This window comes from Podarcis cretensis, assembly GCF_951804945.1.
Source record: "Podarcis cretensis genome assembly, chromosome: 6".
Classification (NCBI taxonomy): domain Eukaryota; kingdom Metazoa; phylum Chordata; class Lepidosauria; order Squamata; family Lacertidae; genus Podarcis; species Podarcis cretensis.
The window spans coordinates 59,487,017-59,502,501 of NC_137175.1; the positions used below are offsets into that span (position 1 = coordinate 59,487,017).

At 43.4% G+C, this 15,485-nt stretch overlaps 1 protein-coding gene across 1 annotated transcript; it reads left to right on the plus strand.

Annotated features, from left to right (window-relative positions):
• The first annotated feature begins 20 nt into the window (after positions 1 to 20).
• On the plus strand, positions 21 to 15,415 carry CIMAP2 (ciliary microtubule associated protein 2). Its single transcript, XM_079982306.1, has 10 exons — positions 21 to 159; positions 2,987 to 3,074; positions 5,220 to 5,390; positions 6,447 to 6,569; positions 9,263 to 9,391; positions 9,662 to 9,805; positions 10,943 to 11,107; positions 12,039 to 12,167; positions 14,505 to 14,635; positions 15,104 to 15,415. The coding sequence occupies exons 1-10, from the start codon at positions 107 to 109 to the stop codon at positions 15,147 to 15,149; spliced, it is 1,179 nt and encodes a 392-aa protein (XP_079838432.1). The 5' UTR covers positions 21 to 106; the 3' UTR covers positions 15,150 to 15,415.
• The last annotated feature ends 70 nt before the right edge of the window (positions 15,416 to 15,485 follow it).

Sequence of the window (15,485 nt, forward strand, 5' to 3'; positions counted from 1 at the left end):
AGCCAAGCATCTAGTGTTGTCATGGCAGTGAAGTTCCAGAGCTCTTGTCAGAAGCAATCTCCAAGAAGGAAGGGGGTTGTCCTTCTTCTGCTCCAAGCATCAGAGGATGGAGGAGCCAAAGGGATTCACAGGTGCCCCCTTTTGGAGTCAAACGGCAAGGTAAGGGCTGCTCCCACAGGAATCGGGTTGGTTTCTTTTTTAAAAATAAAAAAAAGTTTACACCTTCTCGAAGACAGGGCATAACTTGTGCTAGGGCTTATCAACTTTCAGTCCTGAAAGACGGAAAATATAAGAGTCTCTGAGCATGTGGTGAGTGGCTTTCTCACTTGAGAAACCACAGACATCCTTCCCTTAGGAAAAACAGCAGAAGCCTTTCTTTTGGGAATTACAGACCTGGATATTCCCAAAAAAGCAAAAGAATTTTTTTATATGCCATGGTGGCTGCAAGAGTTCTTATAACAGCAAATTGGAAGAGTGATAAAATACCCTCAAAGAAAGAATGGATTTCAAAATTAGTGGAATATGCAGAAGTAGATAGCTTGTCTGAAAAAATAAAGAACAAATCAAAACAAGCATTTATTTAAAAATGGGAAGCCTTTAAAATATACTTGAAAAATTATCCCAGTTTAAATTCTGTCGCAGCATTTGAATAACTTTAGTAGCAGTTTTAAGTTTGCAGTGAGAGATAACATAGTTCAATCATATTTACATTTTGATCAAATGTATGGTGTAATGGCAGTAAACTAATGAAGATTATCTGAGGTAAGGAGTGGACGGGAAGTCGGGTCTATAGTAATAAGACCATTTTCAGTTTGTCATTTTGTGTTTAACATCGTGCTTAGGATTTTTTCTTTTTGATGTAGATGTTGTTGAGGATGTTGTTGTTGTTATTGTCTTTTTCTTTTATGTTCTTGGGATGCTGTATGTTGATATCTGGTTGAATTTAAAAAAAATATGAGAGAGAGAGAGAAACCACAGCCATCCTTCCAGATTTCTGGGATTTTGAGCAGAGGGCGCTCTTTTCTGGCAGCTTTGAGTAATGCAGGCATTTTGTGTTTTAAAAACCAAGCTACAGTTCATATACCACTTGTGTTCGTGGTACAATGCTTACAAATAATTCACCATGGATTTTAATTTTGCAAGAAATGTAAGTTGTCACATACAAATATTCACACAAGTATGGATCATATACAGTTTCTGTCTTGTAGATCTGTATTTATCTTGGTTCAAAGTCCATGTAAGGTAAAGGTAAAGGTACCCCTGCCCGTACGGGCCAGTCTTGACAGACTCTGGGGTTGTGCGCCCATCTCACTTAAGAGGCCAGGGGCCAGCGCTGTCCGGAGACACTTCCGGGTCACGTGGCCAGCGTGACATCGCTGCTCTGGCCAGAGCCAGAGCCAGAGCCGCACACGGAAACGCCGTTTACCTTCCCGCTGGTAAGCGGTCCCTATTTATCTACTTGCACCCGGAGGTACTTTCGAACTGCTAGGTTGGCAGGCGCTGGGACCGAGCAGCGGGAGCGCACCCTGCCGCAGGGATTCGAACCGCCGACCTTTCGATCGGCAAGCCCTAGGCGCTGAGGCTTTAACCCACAGCGCCACCTGCGTCCATGTAGTCCATGTAGACATACCCTAAGTCACAATCCTACACAAGCAAACAAACATACCCCTGAACCTGCTCAGAACTGCATTCTGCGCATCACATCAACCTAGAACACAGATCTGTTGGCTCCTTAATAGAAGACAACTTCAACCGCACAAATGTACTCATAATAAGACATAATAGGGTTGTAGTTTCCTTCCATAGCGGGAGTGTGCAACCTGTGGCCTTGCAGATGTTTGACTCCATCATCCCAGAACATTGGCCACACTGGCTGGTGCCAATAAAATAATAATAATAATTATACTACTACTAATAATTTTATTATTTATTCCCCACCCACCTGGCTGGGTTACCCCAGAAACTTTGAGTGGCTTCCAGCACATATAAACGCATCATAAAACATCAAACATTTTAAAAAGGAGTCCAACAACATCTGCAGGGTCACAAGTTGGGTGCCACTAATTCACACCTTAGAGGGCTTCATTTGCCTCAGCTGTTAGACACTTCAAATTCAATTCAAATGTTACTTCTATTACAAATGCTTTATCTCTGTAAGCACACCAGCTTGCCAGATGAAACAAACACCCCCTTTCATGTGCTGTTCTGGGGATCCTCCTAACAGCCCCTTGAACCAATTTCAGGGGGCAGGGGGGCAAATAGGGGGAAGGATTTTAATGTAGATTACCCTGTGCCAGAATTCTGCAAGTCAGATCGAGCTTTGAAACAACCTCATACAGGGCTGGTCCTACTGTTAGGCAGACAGGCAAGTACCTCAGGCAGCAGATGCTGGTAGGTAAGGAGTTGTGCGAAGGTGTTGAAGGATCAAGTGGCATGTACCCCCTGCTGCCCTCAGGTATGATGGGGGGGGGTGCTGCTCATCATTACCAGGCAGCACTGAAGTAAGAGTCAAGTGCCCACCTGCTTAGCTTCTGTATATGGAAGCGGGGGGAGGGAGGGAGGGAGGCACCATCTTGTCCTCCAGGCTCCAAGTCAGACAGCAAAACACCTGGACTGGTTCTAACCTTATAGACAGATTAACTGGAGACCAGGGCTTTTTCTCAGCTGGAATTTGCCGGAACTCAAGTTCCAGCACCTCTCAGGTGGGTGCCATTGCCCTTCTAAGAGAACAAAGGGAGTTCTGGCACCTCTTTTTCTCGAATAATAGCACTGCTGGAGACACTGAGATGCAGGATCTGGATTTTGAAGCAGCAGTCTGCATCATTCCAAACACAGGTTGGCTGCCTAAATATACCCTGAAGCTATTATTGTGGTTATATAGCTAGAGTGTCAAAAATTGTTTTGAAAGCAACTGTGTTACATGACTTTGATTCAAATGGCCCCAGCAGGATCCTTCAGCTCTCCATATTTGTATTTCTCTGGCTAGATTTGATGTGTCAGCAATTTATCCAGATGTCAAGAGACCAAGTACTTACCTGCAGGCCCCATACACCAAAACGGTCTGCTCAGACTTGGTGAGTCTATATCTCAGGGTGCCTCACATGCACAAAGCAAACCTAGTCTTCAGTTTTACTGTATGCGTGGTTGAACAATATTTTTTTAATGTACAGTATTCCCTCCACCACCACCACCCCTACCCCGCATCTACTTTAGACCATCCAGAACTTTGTCTCCCACTATAGCTGCAAACTGACTATTTACAGAGGGACAATCTCTTGGGAGTTTGCTGTTGTGATGTCAAACTATTTCATTTGAGTAGTCTGCTCATAGAAGCAGTTGCTTGCATGCCACCCGTGTGGAGTATCATACAAGCCAATTTAGATGTACATTGCCTAGCCCTAGAGGGATTCCACTCCTTGATCATTCTAGAGCACGGTCAAGACATACTTGGCTTTTCTCTAATGAAATGGACTGGGACTCCGAGTCTTAATAGGAGTGCTCTTTTTCATGGTTCTATCCAGCCATGCTTTCCTCCAGGATATGCTATTCCACCCCCACTTCAGTTTTTCCTTTCCTTTCCAACTGATACTCAACATTCTGTGGCTACTAAATGTGCTTGGTCCTCCTTTTTTTCCCTTTTGGCGGATATTTTGCCCCCTGAGGGTCTGTTTTAATATCTTTTATAGTCAGTGCTTTTTGTCTAAAAAAATGTTTAGGGGTGTTCTCATTTTCCTACTCATATTGAAATACTGCCCCTCAATGAGGCCAAACTTCGATTCACAAAATGTTTAGGGGTATGCGTACCCCTGCATCCCCCCAGAAAATAGCACTGTTTATATTTCTGGAAACCTCTCAAAGCATTATGACGCCACCTCCTTGTTTTTCATTGCCTGCGTTTTAGCCTCATTTCTGTCAGCATTCACAGCCCGAGTTTGCTATTGGAGAGGGTGAACGTTGTCTTCTCCTTGAGCAGAAGGACGACGGCATCATATTGTTATGAGTTTGGGTGCCAGAGTTTGTGGGTGCAAAGCAGCCACCATTCCTGAATTTAGTAAGTGTTAGAATTGAATCAATGCTTGTGGGCTGCTAGATGCTGGATTTAGCATGTTAAAATACATGTCAAACCAGCTTCCCATGGCAGGTAAATCACCTGGGGAGACAGACTATTAAAAGAGGACTAAGAGAAGGGACAGAGCCATCAAGAAAGCAACGGACTCTCTGGCAGCCAACAAATGGGAGGAGCCCCTCCCTGAGCTCTGTGATGGTTAGTCAGAAGATAATGCCAGAGTTTTTGTTAAGAGGAAGTTTTAGGATTTCAGTTGGCTGTGGTGTGACCGAGGGGGGAAAAGTGTCAGTCTGTTAAATGCAACAAAAGGGTGGTCAAAGCATTATGTGGATAGAGAGATTGAATCCAAGGCAGCAGCACTGGGAGAAACAGGACCCTCTGGGAGTGTAATGCTTTGAACCCCTCCTGTCAAAAACCTTAGAGGAATATTACCACAAGAAAGCTGTTACAAAGTAGAAGGGATGGTAAACAGTGGGTTAAATTTGAACTACTTATAGGTACATGTTAAATGGAAATCTTCATAACTTTCTCGGTACTGACCCCACCTATCCTCTAAGTCCCTCACCTGGTAGCATTACTTTTAGAAGGAAGGAAGAAACTTATGATACCCTCTGTTTCTCCCCCCCCCACTCATTTTATTACTTGCTTCTGCTCTACAATGATAGCTCAGTCGGTAAAGCATGATACTCTTAATCTCAGGGTCATGGGTTCAAGTCAAAGATTCCTATATTGCAGGGGGTTGGGCTAGATGACCCTTGGGGTCCCTTCCAACTTTACAATTCTATGTCTTTCCCACTGGTGCAACTAACCTCATACCATTCCGTTCTAGAATATGAATTATGCTACGCTGGAAACGGAGGATTATGGTTTCATTTGTGGATGTCAGAGGTCTGTTAATCAGTGATGTGGGTAGGTGGGTGGAAATCCAAGAGCAATATCTGTAATCTAACAGATATCACTCGAGGCCTTCATTAGCATATTAAAATATCCTGCTGAAATGGGATAACTAATGCTGAAGGATACCCATTGAACCAGGGTGCTTCAGAATGTACAGACTTTTCACCTAATAGTTTATCTAGCCCTGAGGATGCTGTTTTTCCAAAGAACTGTAGCTATGCAAGCAAATGCAGAAAATAACCATATCTTCCTTTAGAACCGAAAATTAGGACCAGGCACCTACAGAATTGACTATGGAGGCTTCAGTTCTAGTCATCTGCATAAGAAGATGTCAAGCTCTAGCTGGGCGAAAGCCCAGGAGGCAGCAAGGCTCACCAAAATGCCACATTTCAATTTTAAGGAAATATGCAGCAGGGCGAAAGCTCTGGTGAGTGTTTGGCTTCGAGCTCTTTGTTACATGTTGGTTTAGTCAAGGGGTTAAAATATTGGCCAGTTTCATTTCAGATACATCCGAGGACACGGGCCCACAGTTTTCTCCGAGACTGGTATCAACTTTAAGAGTATTTTCCAAATGGCATGTGGTTTGTCTTTGTTACATAACCAAGAATGTTATCATTGTGAAATATGAAGGAAAGGCCCATCAAGTGTAACAATGGGCATCAGGCAAGTGTTAGGGGGAATCTTGTCACCCATGTCTATTTCTCAGGCAAGTACACGGGTGGTATTGTGGTCTGAACCACTTAGCCTCTTGGGCTTGCTGACCTGAAGGTCGGTGGTTCATATCCATGTGAAAGGGTGAGCTCCTGTTGCTCTGTCCCAGCTCCTGCCAACCTAGCAGTTCAAAAACATACCTGTGAAAGTAGATAAATAGGTGGCGGGAAGGTAAACAGCATTTCCATGTGCTCTGGCTTCTGTCACGGTGTCCCGTTGTGCCAGAAGCAGTTTAGTCATGCTGGCCACATGACCCGGAAAGCTGTCTGTGGACAAATGGCAGCTCCCTCGGCCTGAAGTGAGAGAAGTGACTGGACTTAACCATCCAGGGGTCCTTTACCTTAACCATAAACAGTATTATTTAATATTAATAAAATACTATCAAAAGCTAAGTAGGAAGGAAGCAAAAACAAAAAAAGATAAAAAAGAGGTGCTTCCACTCTTCTATCTGCCAATTATATATAACACAGTTATTTCCAATATTTAGCATATACACTCCAGAATAACTCCTGATGAATTATGACATTCATATCTGAGCCTGGCTTCCCTAACAAAGGGGTCATGTACCAGGTCAGACCTACCTTTCAATCACCACCACCCTAGTTTCTGCCACTAGCCGGGGGCACAATCTGCTGTGAAAAATAAAATAAAGCCTGGAGCTATGCTCCACCTCATTCCTGTGCTGCCACAAACTCCACATACCAGATGGCTGTTTTAAAGCTGCACATGCCATCTCTTAACCCTATTCACGTGCATCCTTTCTCTCTCCAAGAAAGCAAAGCTGGGTCCTGGGACTTATGAGTACTCAGATTTTCTACAACTCCAAGAGAAACGTCCACACAGCATTAGAGGAATATGTGACACCGGAGCAGTGAGATTTAAAGACCGCATCAGGGTAGGCATCTGTCCTTGTCGGAATGAATTGTGTGAAATGCAACATTCTTTGCGAATGGTTTTTGCCATATCTACTTTGAATTTGCTATTTTTAGTATAGTCTTCAACTTTGCTACCTGGATTGTGGGGTTTTGTTTGTTTGTCTTGGTTCCTTTGATCCTGTCTTTCAAACCACCAGTTGTGGTGCAATTCCGTATTGATGCAAAACATATTCCATTATGCATTCCCGCCTCCATGATTCACATGGAATGGAAGATGTGTGGACAGCTGAATCTTGAGCCATTCACCACGCCAACATATTCCATTATGAAAATAATAGAGATTTTTATTAAAAGAAATTGTCTCCATTTTAAAGGAATCATAGAGTTGGAAGGGATCCCCGACTCTATGCTCATCTGCTTCAACCCCCTGCAATGCAGGAATCTAAACTAAAGCATCCATGACAGATGGCCATCCAACCTCTGCTAAAAAAGGAGAGTTGACAACCTACCAAGAACATTCAGTCTTTAAAACCTACGTTATGGGTCTAGGCTGAAAAGTAGGCTTAGAGAAACCACACCATGAAGCCACTGTCCCCAGTAATGTGAGCCTATGTCTCTCCAGAGCATCAAGAAAGGCGGGTGGGACTGCAGCATCAGCACACAGAAGTCAACCATTTGGGTTTTGTTCCTTCTAGGGGGGTTACCAGAGGTGGACTGTGGGTTCTCAAATTACAGTGGCGCTCTGTGTAACACTAAAATTTGGCACCTTCCACCTCTCTTGCTCCGCTCTACAGCATTGTTGTGATGCCTCCAGCAGCACAGTGCCCAGTGCAGCCGAACTGGTCACACTACCTTAAAACCGCCTCTGGGTTTACATTTGGCTCAACATCTAAAACCCCCTTGTTCTAACATGTCATAAATGAGATCGCAGCCATTATGCATGTACTAATGGCTGCCATTGCTATGGTCACCTGCTTTGTGCTCCTTTCAGTGTGTACATTCCTCCTTCCTCCACTCCTATCACCTGTAGAGTCTACCACCTGCTCATTACCTCAGGAGTCCGTAAGTAGGGGTGGGAAGCCTGTGGTCCTCCATATGTATTGGGCTCCCAAGTCCCATTATTCCCAGCCAGAATAGCCAACAGTGAGGAATAATGGGAGTTGTAGTGCTACAACAACTGAGCTTGTGTCGTAAAAAAAGAAAGGGTTTGATGTAGATGGAGAGTTGGCGTGGTGAAAGGCTCAAGATTCAGCTGTCCGCACATCTTCCATTCCTTGTGAATCATGGAGGTGGGAATGAAGGACAGATATATTGGCTGCCTTCCAATGGTTTTGTGGTTTAGCACCAGCAAAATAAAAATTATTCATCACCGGACTGACACATTTATGAAGCAAGAGTGACTCACAGTGGATTAGTAGGTGAAACACATTTTTTTAAAAAATACTACAACTCTTAACTGCTGGAAAGATTGCTTTGCCTGCAAAATACCTTTAATCGCAGTATTATTCATTGCGTTGTACTGTTTTCTTTGTTCTGAACTATTGTGCAGAATTTCCAGGAATTGTTTTTGTAATGTTTTTCTATAATCAACATATTCCAAAAAGCCAGGTTTTTCTACCCTCACTTATGTCACAGTAGCAAAGATGATATCAATAGTACCACAAAAGGGAAACTGTCTTAAAGTATCAAAGGATATGGACATATGTAATACTCTAGTCTGTGCGAGGTTTTGGTCGTTTTTGTAGCTGATACAAATCTCAGTAAAAGTGTGTGTGTGTGTGTGTGTGTGTGTGTGTGTGTGGTTTTTTTAAAAAAGGGTGTTTTCTCATAGCACCTCCTCGCTCCTGAAGTCAAGGGAAGGCTCCTTGCCTTCCTACAAGAACCTGAGCTATTTCCTCCGCAAGAGGCAACTAGGAAGCAATTGGTAGACATGAAGAACCAGCTTATGTACATGTGGCAGAAAACAGCAAGGCAGAGATTAATAACCTGTGGCCCTCCAGATGTTGTTGGACTCCGTCAGCCCCAGCCAGTGTGACCCAGGGTCAGGGATGATGGGAGTTGTAGCCTAACAAAATCTGAAGGGTCACACGTTTCCCATCCCTGATCTAGAGTTTTTCCTCTGGCAGGCCTTCTGTACCTTTAACAGCAGTGTGACAAGCAGAAATTCATTCTGTAGGTGAAACGTTTCCCATTGCCCCATCCAAATTCTGGGGAAAGCTCCACCCTTTGAATGCTTGCTGTTTTCACACGAGCCCTACCAAAGTAACTAAATAAGAACTGCCAGCCCAAGACTTCATCTTAATTAGTTTGCCAGGTGATTAGACGACACTAGCTATTTAATGAACATAGAGTCTGATTTGTGTGCAGGAAGGTTAGATGACATGGTGTCATAATAAATGTGACTATATATGTGCTTTCTAGTGCAATTCCCCATCATTTCTCTTAATGCAAAAAGTCCAGTATTTTGGTAAGATGCACTTGGTGAGCAGGAGCTCAAAATCAACTATAATTGCATAACATTAAATTGCCAGCATGTGGTTGCATGCTCAAAAACAACACCAGTCTGGCAGCACCATTGGAAACAATGTGGAGTACAGATAAGAGATGGGCATTGCTCTGCTGTGGTTATGTTAATGCTTGCTCTCTCTCTCTCTCTCTCTCTCTCTCTCTCTCTCTCTCTCTCTCTCTCTCTCTCTTCACCCTAACATCCTAGGAATGTTATCCTGGCCCAGGAACCTATGGAAATCCTTATGCTGCCCTGGATAAAAAGGAAAAACGCTCTGTGACTGCACTTGGAATAATGGACAGTAAAACTTCAAAATGCTTCGCCTTTCCCAATGTGGCAAGTTTAGTTTCTTAGTTCTCTGCTTAGCTGCTCTCGATCTTCAAAGTCTTCCTGTTGAACTGGCTGGAGAAGGCTTGTGTTGCTGATACGGGATCGCATTCCCATGCCACACCTTTGGCATGGGATTATTATCCCATGTAGTTTCATACAACTACAGCCACATCAGGACCAAGTCCTCCCCTATTCAATGCAACAGATGCTACAGTTTTGCAAACTGCTTAAGAAGCCTCTCCCTCTCCCTAATACTTTCTTAATCCTTGATTTCAGGGAAGTGGTTTGGGACCTGGCACCTACAATATAAAAAATGGGGTGGATGAGATGCTGAAACGCGTTGTCAGCTTAAAAGGCCCTTATGAAACCTTCACAGGAGACAGATCAAAGCCTATTGTCTGTGGGCATTACGCTACTGATGTATGTACACTCATCTTCTTTGCTTGCAAACTTTTTTTTAAAGCGTCATGTTGCTGGTTAGTAATTCAAATGATAGAGTTGCCAGACTTCAGAGTGACTGGCAAAACATCAGAAAGTCCATGAACCTTCCCCACACTGCTTCTTTTTAGCCCCCAACTTTTGGAGTAATTGAATTAAAGAAGATTCTGATTGTCTTTAAAAAGAAGAAAATATAGAAACACAAAAAGAAATAATTTTGTATGTGTTAAATTTTGAAGTTTTGTGATCTGTCAGGTTCTGCTACTTGGAACACTGGTGATTCACATGAAAAATGTCTAAATTATTAGATAGGCATTTGTAAGAGTTCAAATGTCTCCACTGCAATATTGTTTTTAATGTTTCTAACACTCCAGACCAGGGGGAGCAAACTATTCCGATTATATTGATGATTAAGTACTTATTTAGCATTTTTTCACAAGTGTTCCAATACACCGCATAGTCCATTAATTATCTCAGCACCCTTACAACAAATCTTGTATTATGCAATACTACAGATGGATCTGAGGCTGAACAATGCAAATAACTGCAGCTGTTTGAAGGAGGGTGGGCATAGGAAATCTTGGGGATGGCCCTTTCTTCTAAATTTTCTGCCAGTGATAAATATTGCATTGCTTTCCTTTTCCAAAATGGATAAATTTACAGGTTGAATGAAAACAGTATAGAAAAAGAAGCCAGTCAGCAGTGGTAGACGAAAAGCAGAATCAGGGCAGATCCTACAGTTCAACAAATTCAATTGCATTATGTGCATTTTAACTGTTGTAAGCCTACACAATGCATGTTGAAAATTCATTTTATATAAGATCATTGATACAATGATACAATCTTCCTTCAGATTATTGAGCTTGGGGAGGGGGGGTTGTGTGTGAAAATTATAACTGTATTCCATGAAAGAACAGCAACAAGAGTACCCTCAGGTGACTTCCTTCCTTCTTCTTATTCTTTTGTAAAATTGCACAGATTTGATATACACATACAGTCATACCTTGGCTGTTGAACGGAATCCGGGTTTGCGGCATTCGGGAGCCAAAACATTTGAGTTGCAAGGCGTTTGAGATCCAAGGTACAACTGTATCACCTTTCCTTGTTTAATATTTCTAGAAAAAGTCCATCGAACTGAGTGGCACCACACTGAAGAGCTTCCTGGAAGAACTAGAATCAAGGGATAAAAGGAAGCACGGCACTTTCGGCAGTCATGTTTGGAATCCCAAGTGCCCCTCCGATCGGATCTTCTGGGCCACTATCAGCCAGTGTCCACGTGAACAAGTAGGTGACTTTCCATTGCTTCTTGGTTGCAATCACAGTGCCAGTTTCTTCCGGATGGCCGGGTTGGGAAGTCGTGTGATGTGAAAAGGGTGGGTGGGGAACAAACAACAAAGAACAAACAGGCTGCTAGGGCAGTCTACTATGGGCCCCAGGCTTTCCAAAGAGCTGGACTAACTCCTCAGCTTTAGGTAGATGCCGAACTGCAGCTAATCAACCAAGCAGAGTTGAGGGCAACCAGCCATGCACCTGGAGTCTAGGGGGTTGGGGCAGAGTCCATTGTGAGATGTAAAGGTAAAGGTAAAGAGATCCCTGACCATTTGGTCCAGTCGTGACCGACTCTGGGGTTGCGGCACTCATCTCGCTTTATTGGCCAAGGGAGCCTGAGTACTGCTTCCGGGTCATGTGGCCAGCATGACTAAGACGCTTCTGGCGAACCAGAGCAGCGCACAGAAACGCCGTTTACTTGCACTTTGACGGGCTTTCAAACTGCTAAGTGGGCAGGAGCTGGGACCGAACAATGGGAGCTCACCCCATTGCGGGATTTGAACCACTGACCTTCTGATCGGCAAGTGGTTTAACCCACAGCGCCACCCGCTCTGTGGTTTAACCCACAGCGCCACCCGCGTCCCAGGCCATTCTGAGATAGTGTCAAATTAATATATGTTTTGGAGGTTGTGTTTCAACCTTTGTTTCATAAATGTCATAGGCATATCTTGCTCCAAGTACATAGAAGCCAGTATTTTATGTGGCGTCCAAACTGGTAAGCACTCAATCACACAATATTGCTAGTCAAGTGAACAAGGGGAATCTCTAGCAAAACGTTGTGCTGTGTCTCTGGCTCAATGTAGCTAGCTGTATCTCCCCCAGGATGCTTTTCTATACACAACTGTTGCATTCACTGATTCAAAGTAATTTATTTTACTTGTTACAGTACCTGACAGGGCCAGGCTCATACGACATAAAGCCCATCAAGAGAAAAGAGTATGAAAATCAGCCACCGTTCTGGATTGGTGCAAAAAGATTTGACAGGAAAGCATACCGTCTGTTTGTTGGAAATGCTGTGAGTGGGAAATTATATGATCAGTGTTTGACTAAGAAAGACCGCTTACCATAATTTTCCCAGTGGAGGAATGGGAGAGAATTTGAATTCAGTTTGCATATAAAGGTGCAGCTACCTAACTTGCCCTTCCTGAAAAACTATGCAAATCGAAACACAGCCATCTTTCAAAATTTGCGCTTCTCCAGATATTCCAGTGCATTTCTCCTGCCAAGTAATGCATGTACTAAATAGGAAAATGAGAAACGGAGAGAAACCAAAATGGATCGATTTGCCTGTCCGGAGAAGGGGCTCAATGGAGCAATGGGCATCTCACATGAGCCCACCAGGAAGCATGGCAAAGGCACGAATAGTGAAGTGGCAGAGAATCGGATTGGTTGGAAACATTTCCTCTGCCACTGCCCAGTTGCAGGTGGGGCCACACATACACCCTGCCTTATACTTTGACCACGCTCCTATGTGTACTTACTTAGAAGTAGGACTATTTCCCCCCAAGCAAACACATTTATGATCAGGAATTTTGCAGTGCTCAAATAAAATACTTTTGTCTCCACTAGGCTCAAGTGCCCCTTACTCTGTGCTGGGTTGAGGGAATCTATTTTAGATTGTTTGATAGTGTCGCATCCCTTTTGCTGATAGGCTAAAACTCCTTTTAGTAATGATGTGCCAAAGGGATGGCTCTGGCTCTGTTCCTCCTTCTCCTTGTGCCCTTTCTTGTATCATCTGCATTCATCTTTTCTGGGTTCCTGTGGTGAACTGGAACAAAGCTGGGAGGACTCAGTCAGCGAAAGCTTTCATTTGAAAGAGTTCACTTCCACTTAGGGAACAGGTAAGGACTCCCAGGCAGGGTTTGTTCTCTCTCCTTGATCCTGGAGAGCAGGGAACTTAAAAGAGGTCAAGAATGAAGGGCTCTTTCATAATTGATGGGGAACTTTGCTGGTGGTGATTAAGTGTCGCGGATAAAGTTGGCAGAGAACTGAACTTACCTGCCGGCGGTTCGAGAGTTTTTAATGCAATGGAGGAGCAAATTGTTTTGCTCTGGCCACTGGGACATCTAAAAAAAGCCTACTTCAGAGGGGCCTCCTCTGTGATCTGGGTTCAAATAGCCAGAGTTAGCAAAATGAATGAGAATTCTTGTACACGTATGGAAATGAAAGGGAGGATTGATGTTCTCAAGTACAAAACATGCAAATAGGGTGTTGTTGATAGCCGGAACAGCCTCTCTCTGTTCTACTGCCATTCTTACCCCAAGGGGACGGGGAGGACCCTTTGCAGAGGCATTTTAGATACATGGCCTCTCCCTACAGCAATTGTACTAATGGCAACATTGGAAAAGAGGCATAGCTCAGAAGAAGAGCCAGTCCCAGGTCCAATGTTTGTCATTCTCAGTCAGTGGGTGGGTGGACTTTCACCTGAAACCCTGGACAGTGGCTCCCAGTCAGTGCAGACAGTGCTGAATTACATGGGCCAATTTATTTTTTAGGCAACTTCCTAACAGCAGCAAGGGAGAAGGCTTTGCCTCCAATAAAAGGCTAGGTGGATTGTGGAACATTTCCCTCTAGCAGGGCTACTGACATTTCTGGTGACAGGAATCCCAGTGTGAAATGGGGGGGGGAGGGCTGTTGGAGGACTAGATGGCATGGTCTAATATAGGGTCAAGCCATTGGTATATTGTCCAAATAGATTGGTTTGAAATCATTCTACTCATTAGACTAATCCACTGCACTTATAGAGATTCATGAACAAGTGGAGTGAGCCTTTGGATTGTGATGTCAAAGCCTTTAAGGCTATGTTCACAATTCTTTCAACCCATTCTCCCTTTGAGAGGATCAGAAGTCTTCCTTTAAGACATGTGGGGGGAGTCTGTGGCTCTCTGTATGTTGAACTACAACTCCCATCAGCCCCAGCATGACCAATGTCCACGGACGATGGAAGTTGTAGTCCACCAACATCTGGAGGACCTTATGACATGTAGATATATATTGGGTATCAATGAGGTGGATGTCTGTTCCAATGTTATAAAGATGAGAGATGGTATCATCTTCACTATAGTGCAGCTGAACATTCATGATGTCACTCACAAAAATCAGAAAGTCTCAGACATAACGGGGAACATTAACAAGCAGTTGTGAAAGTAGTCCAAACCTGTGCATTTTGCACTTCTACTGTCTAATGCCAAAAGGGGATTTTGCACAGAGGGAATGCTTAATGCCCATTCATCTCCCCAGCATGAGCTTACTTTCATTCCATTGGCCAGACAAGAAGTGGATGCTCAAGGGCTTTACAGATCTGCATCTCAGGATACCCAAAGCTGCTCCTTGTCTGCTTTCCTGTTTATAGAACCCAGTTGGAGTTGGCCGCTATGATACTATGAAACATGAGAAATACCGAAAGAAGATCAGATACCGTTCGCTTTATATGCATGATACACAGCGTTACCTTAGTAACCTGGAGAGGGACAAGTGCTTACAGTAAGTAAAAAAATTACAAAACACAGAGGAAGCAGCAACTTCTAAGTTCTAGCAGTACGTGAAATTGTGCTTGAGCAATTCATTCGAATTTGTACACTTGGCCTAATTTGCATGCCTTGTTTTGGATGACAAGTTTTGATTGTAACTTAGTTTTAGAATTTGGAAACTTTTCAGGATCTAGAATAGTAATAGAATTGGGCTTGTGAAATGTTGAGGATTTGGCTCAGGCCAGTGGGACAGGAAGCGTTTGGAGTGGAGCGTTTGGAGATAAAAAGATGTTGCCCATTCTGCTTCCGTAAGGCTAAACAAACCAGGGAAACAATAAACTAGAACCCAGAAGGAGCGGAGCTTAACTCAAATTCCTAAAATTAATTCTTGAATTGGTTGCAATTTTCAGCTCATTTGCATCTCTTTGAAGGTAAACATTTTGCGGGCTTACTCTTCTAACAATTCAATCCTCTTTTTCAGGGAGAGGATTACGCCTGTTAATAAAGGCCTCCAAAGACTCTGTTAATCTACCTGAAGATTCGTTGCTTCCTGAAACATAGTTAAGTCACCAGGTATCAGCTGCATTTCTAGTTAATGTCCATAAAAAATCCTGCCAAGAGGACACAGACACCTCAACATTTGCTATATCGTATCCCGTACCCACCTACAATCATTTCTTGGTAATTATGTATAACACTCAAATCAAGACACTTGGTGGAATATGGTTAATGTGTTTTTTGAAAACCAGCATGCTGATGTAATTATATCAATATTAAAAATGCTAGACACAAACTGAACTGCTTACTGTTACAAGTAGTCAACACCAGCAAAAAATAATAATTGTACTAGTCAGTTGTATGAG

Bases quoted from the DNA above. Each gene is read 5' to 3' on its own strand.
- CIMAP2 (XM_079982306.1), top strand. From the start codon at position 107: ATGGAGGAGCCAAAGGGATTCACAGGTGCCCCCTTTTGGAGTCAAACG. The intron at 9,392-9,661 runs GCAAGTTTAGTT...CCTTGATTTCAG, and splicing joins GCTTCGCCTTTCCCAATGTG to GGAAGTGGTTTGGGACCTGG. The intron at 11,108-12,038 runs GTAGGTGACTTT...TACTTGTTACAG, and splicing joins GCCAGTGTCCACGTGAACAA to TACCTGACAGGGCCAGGCTC.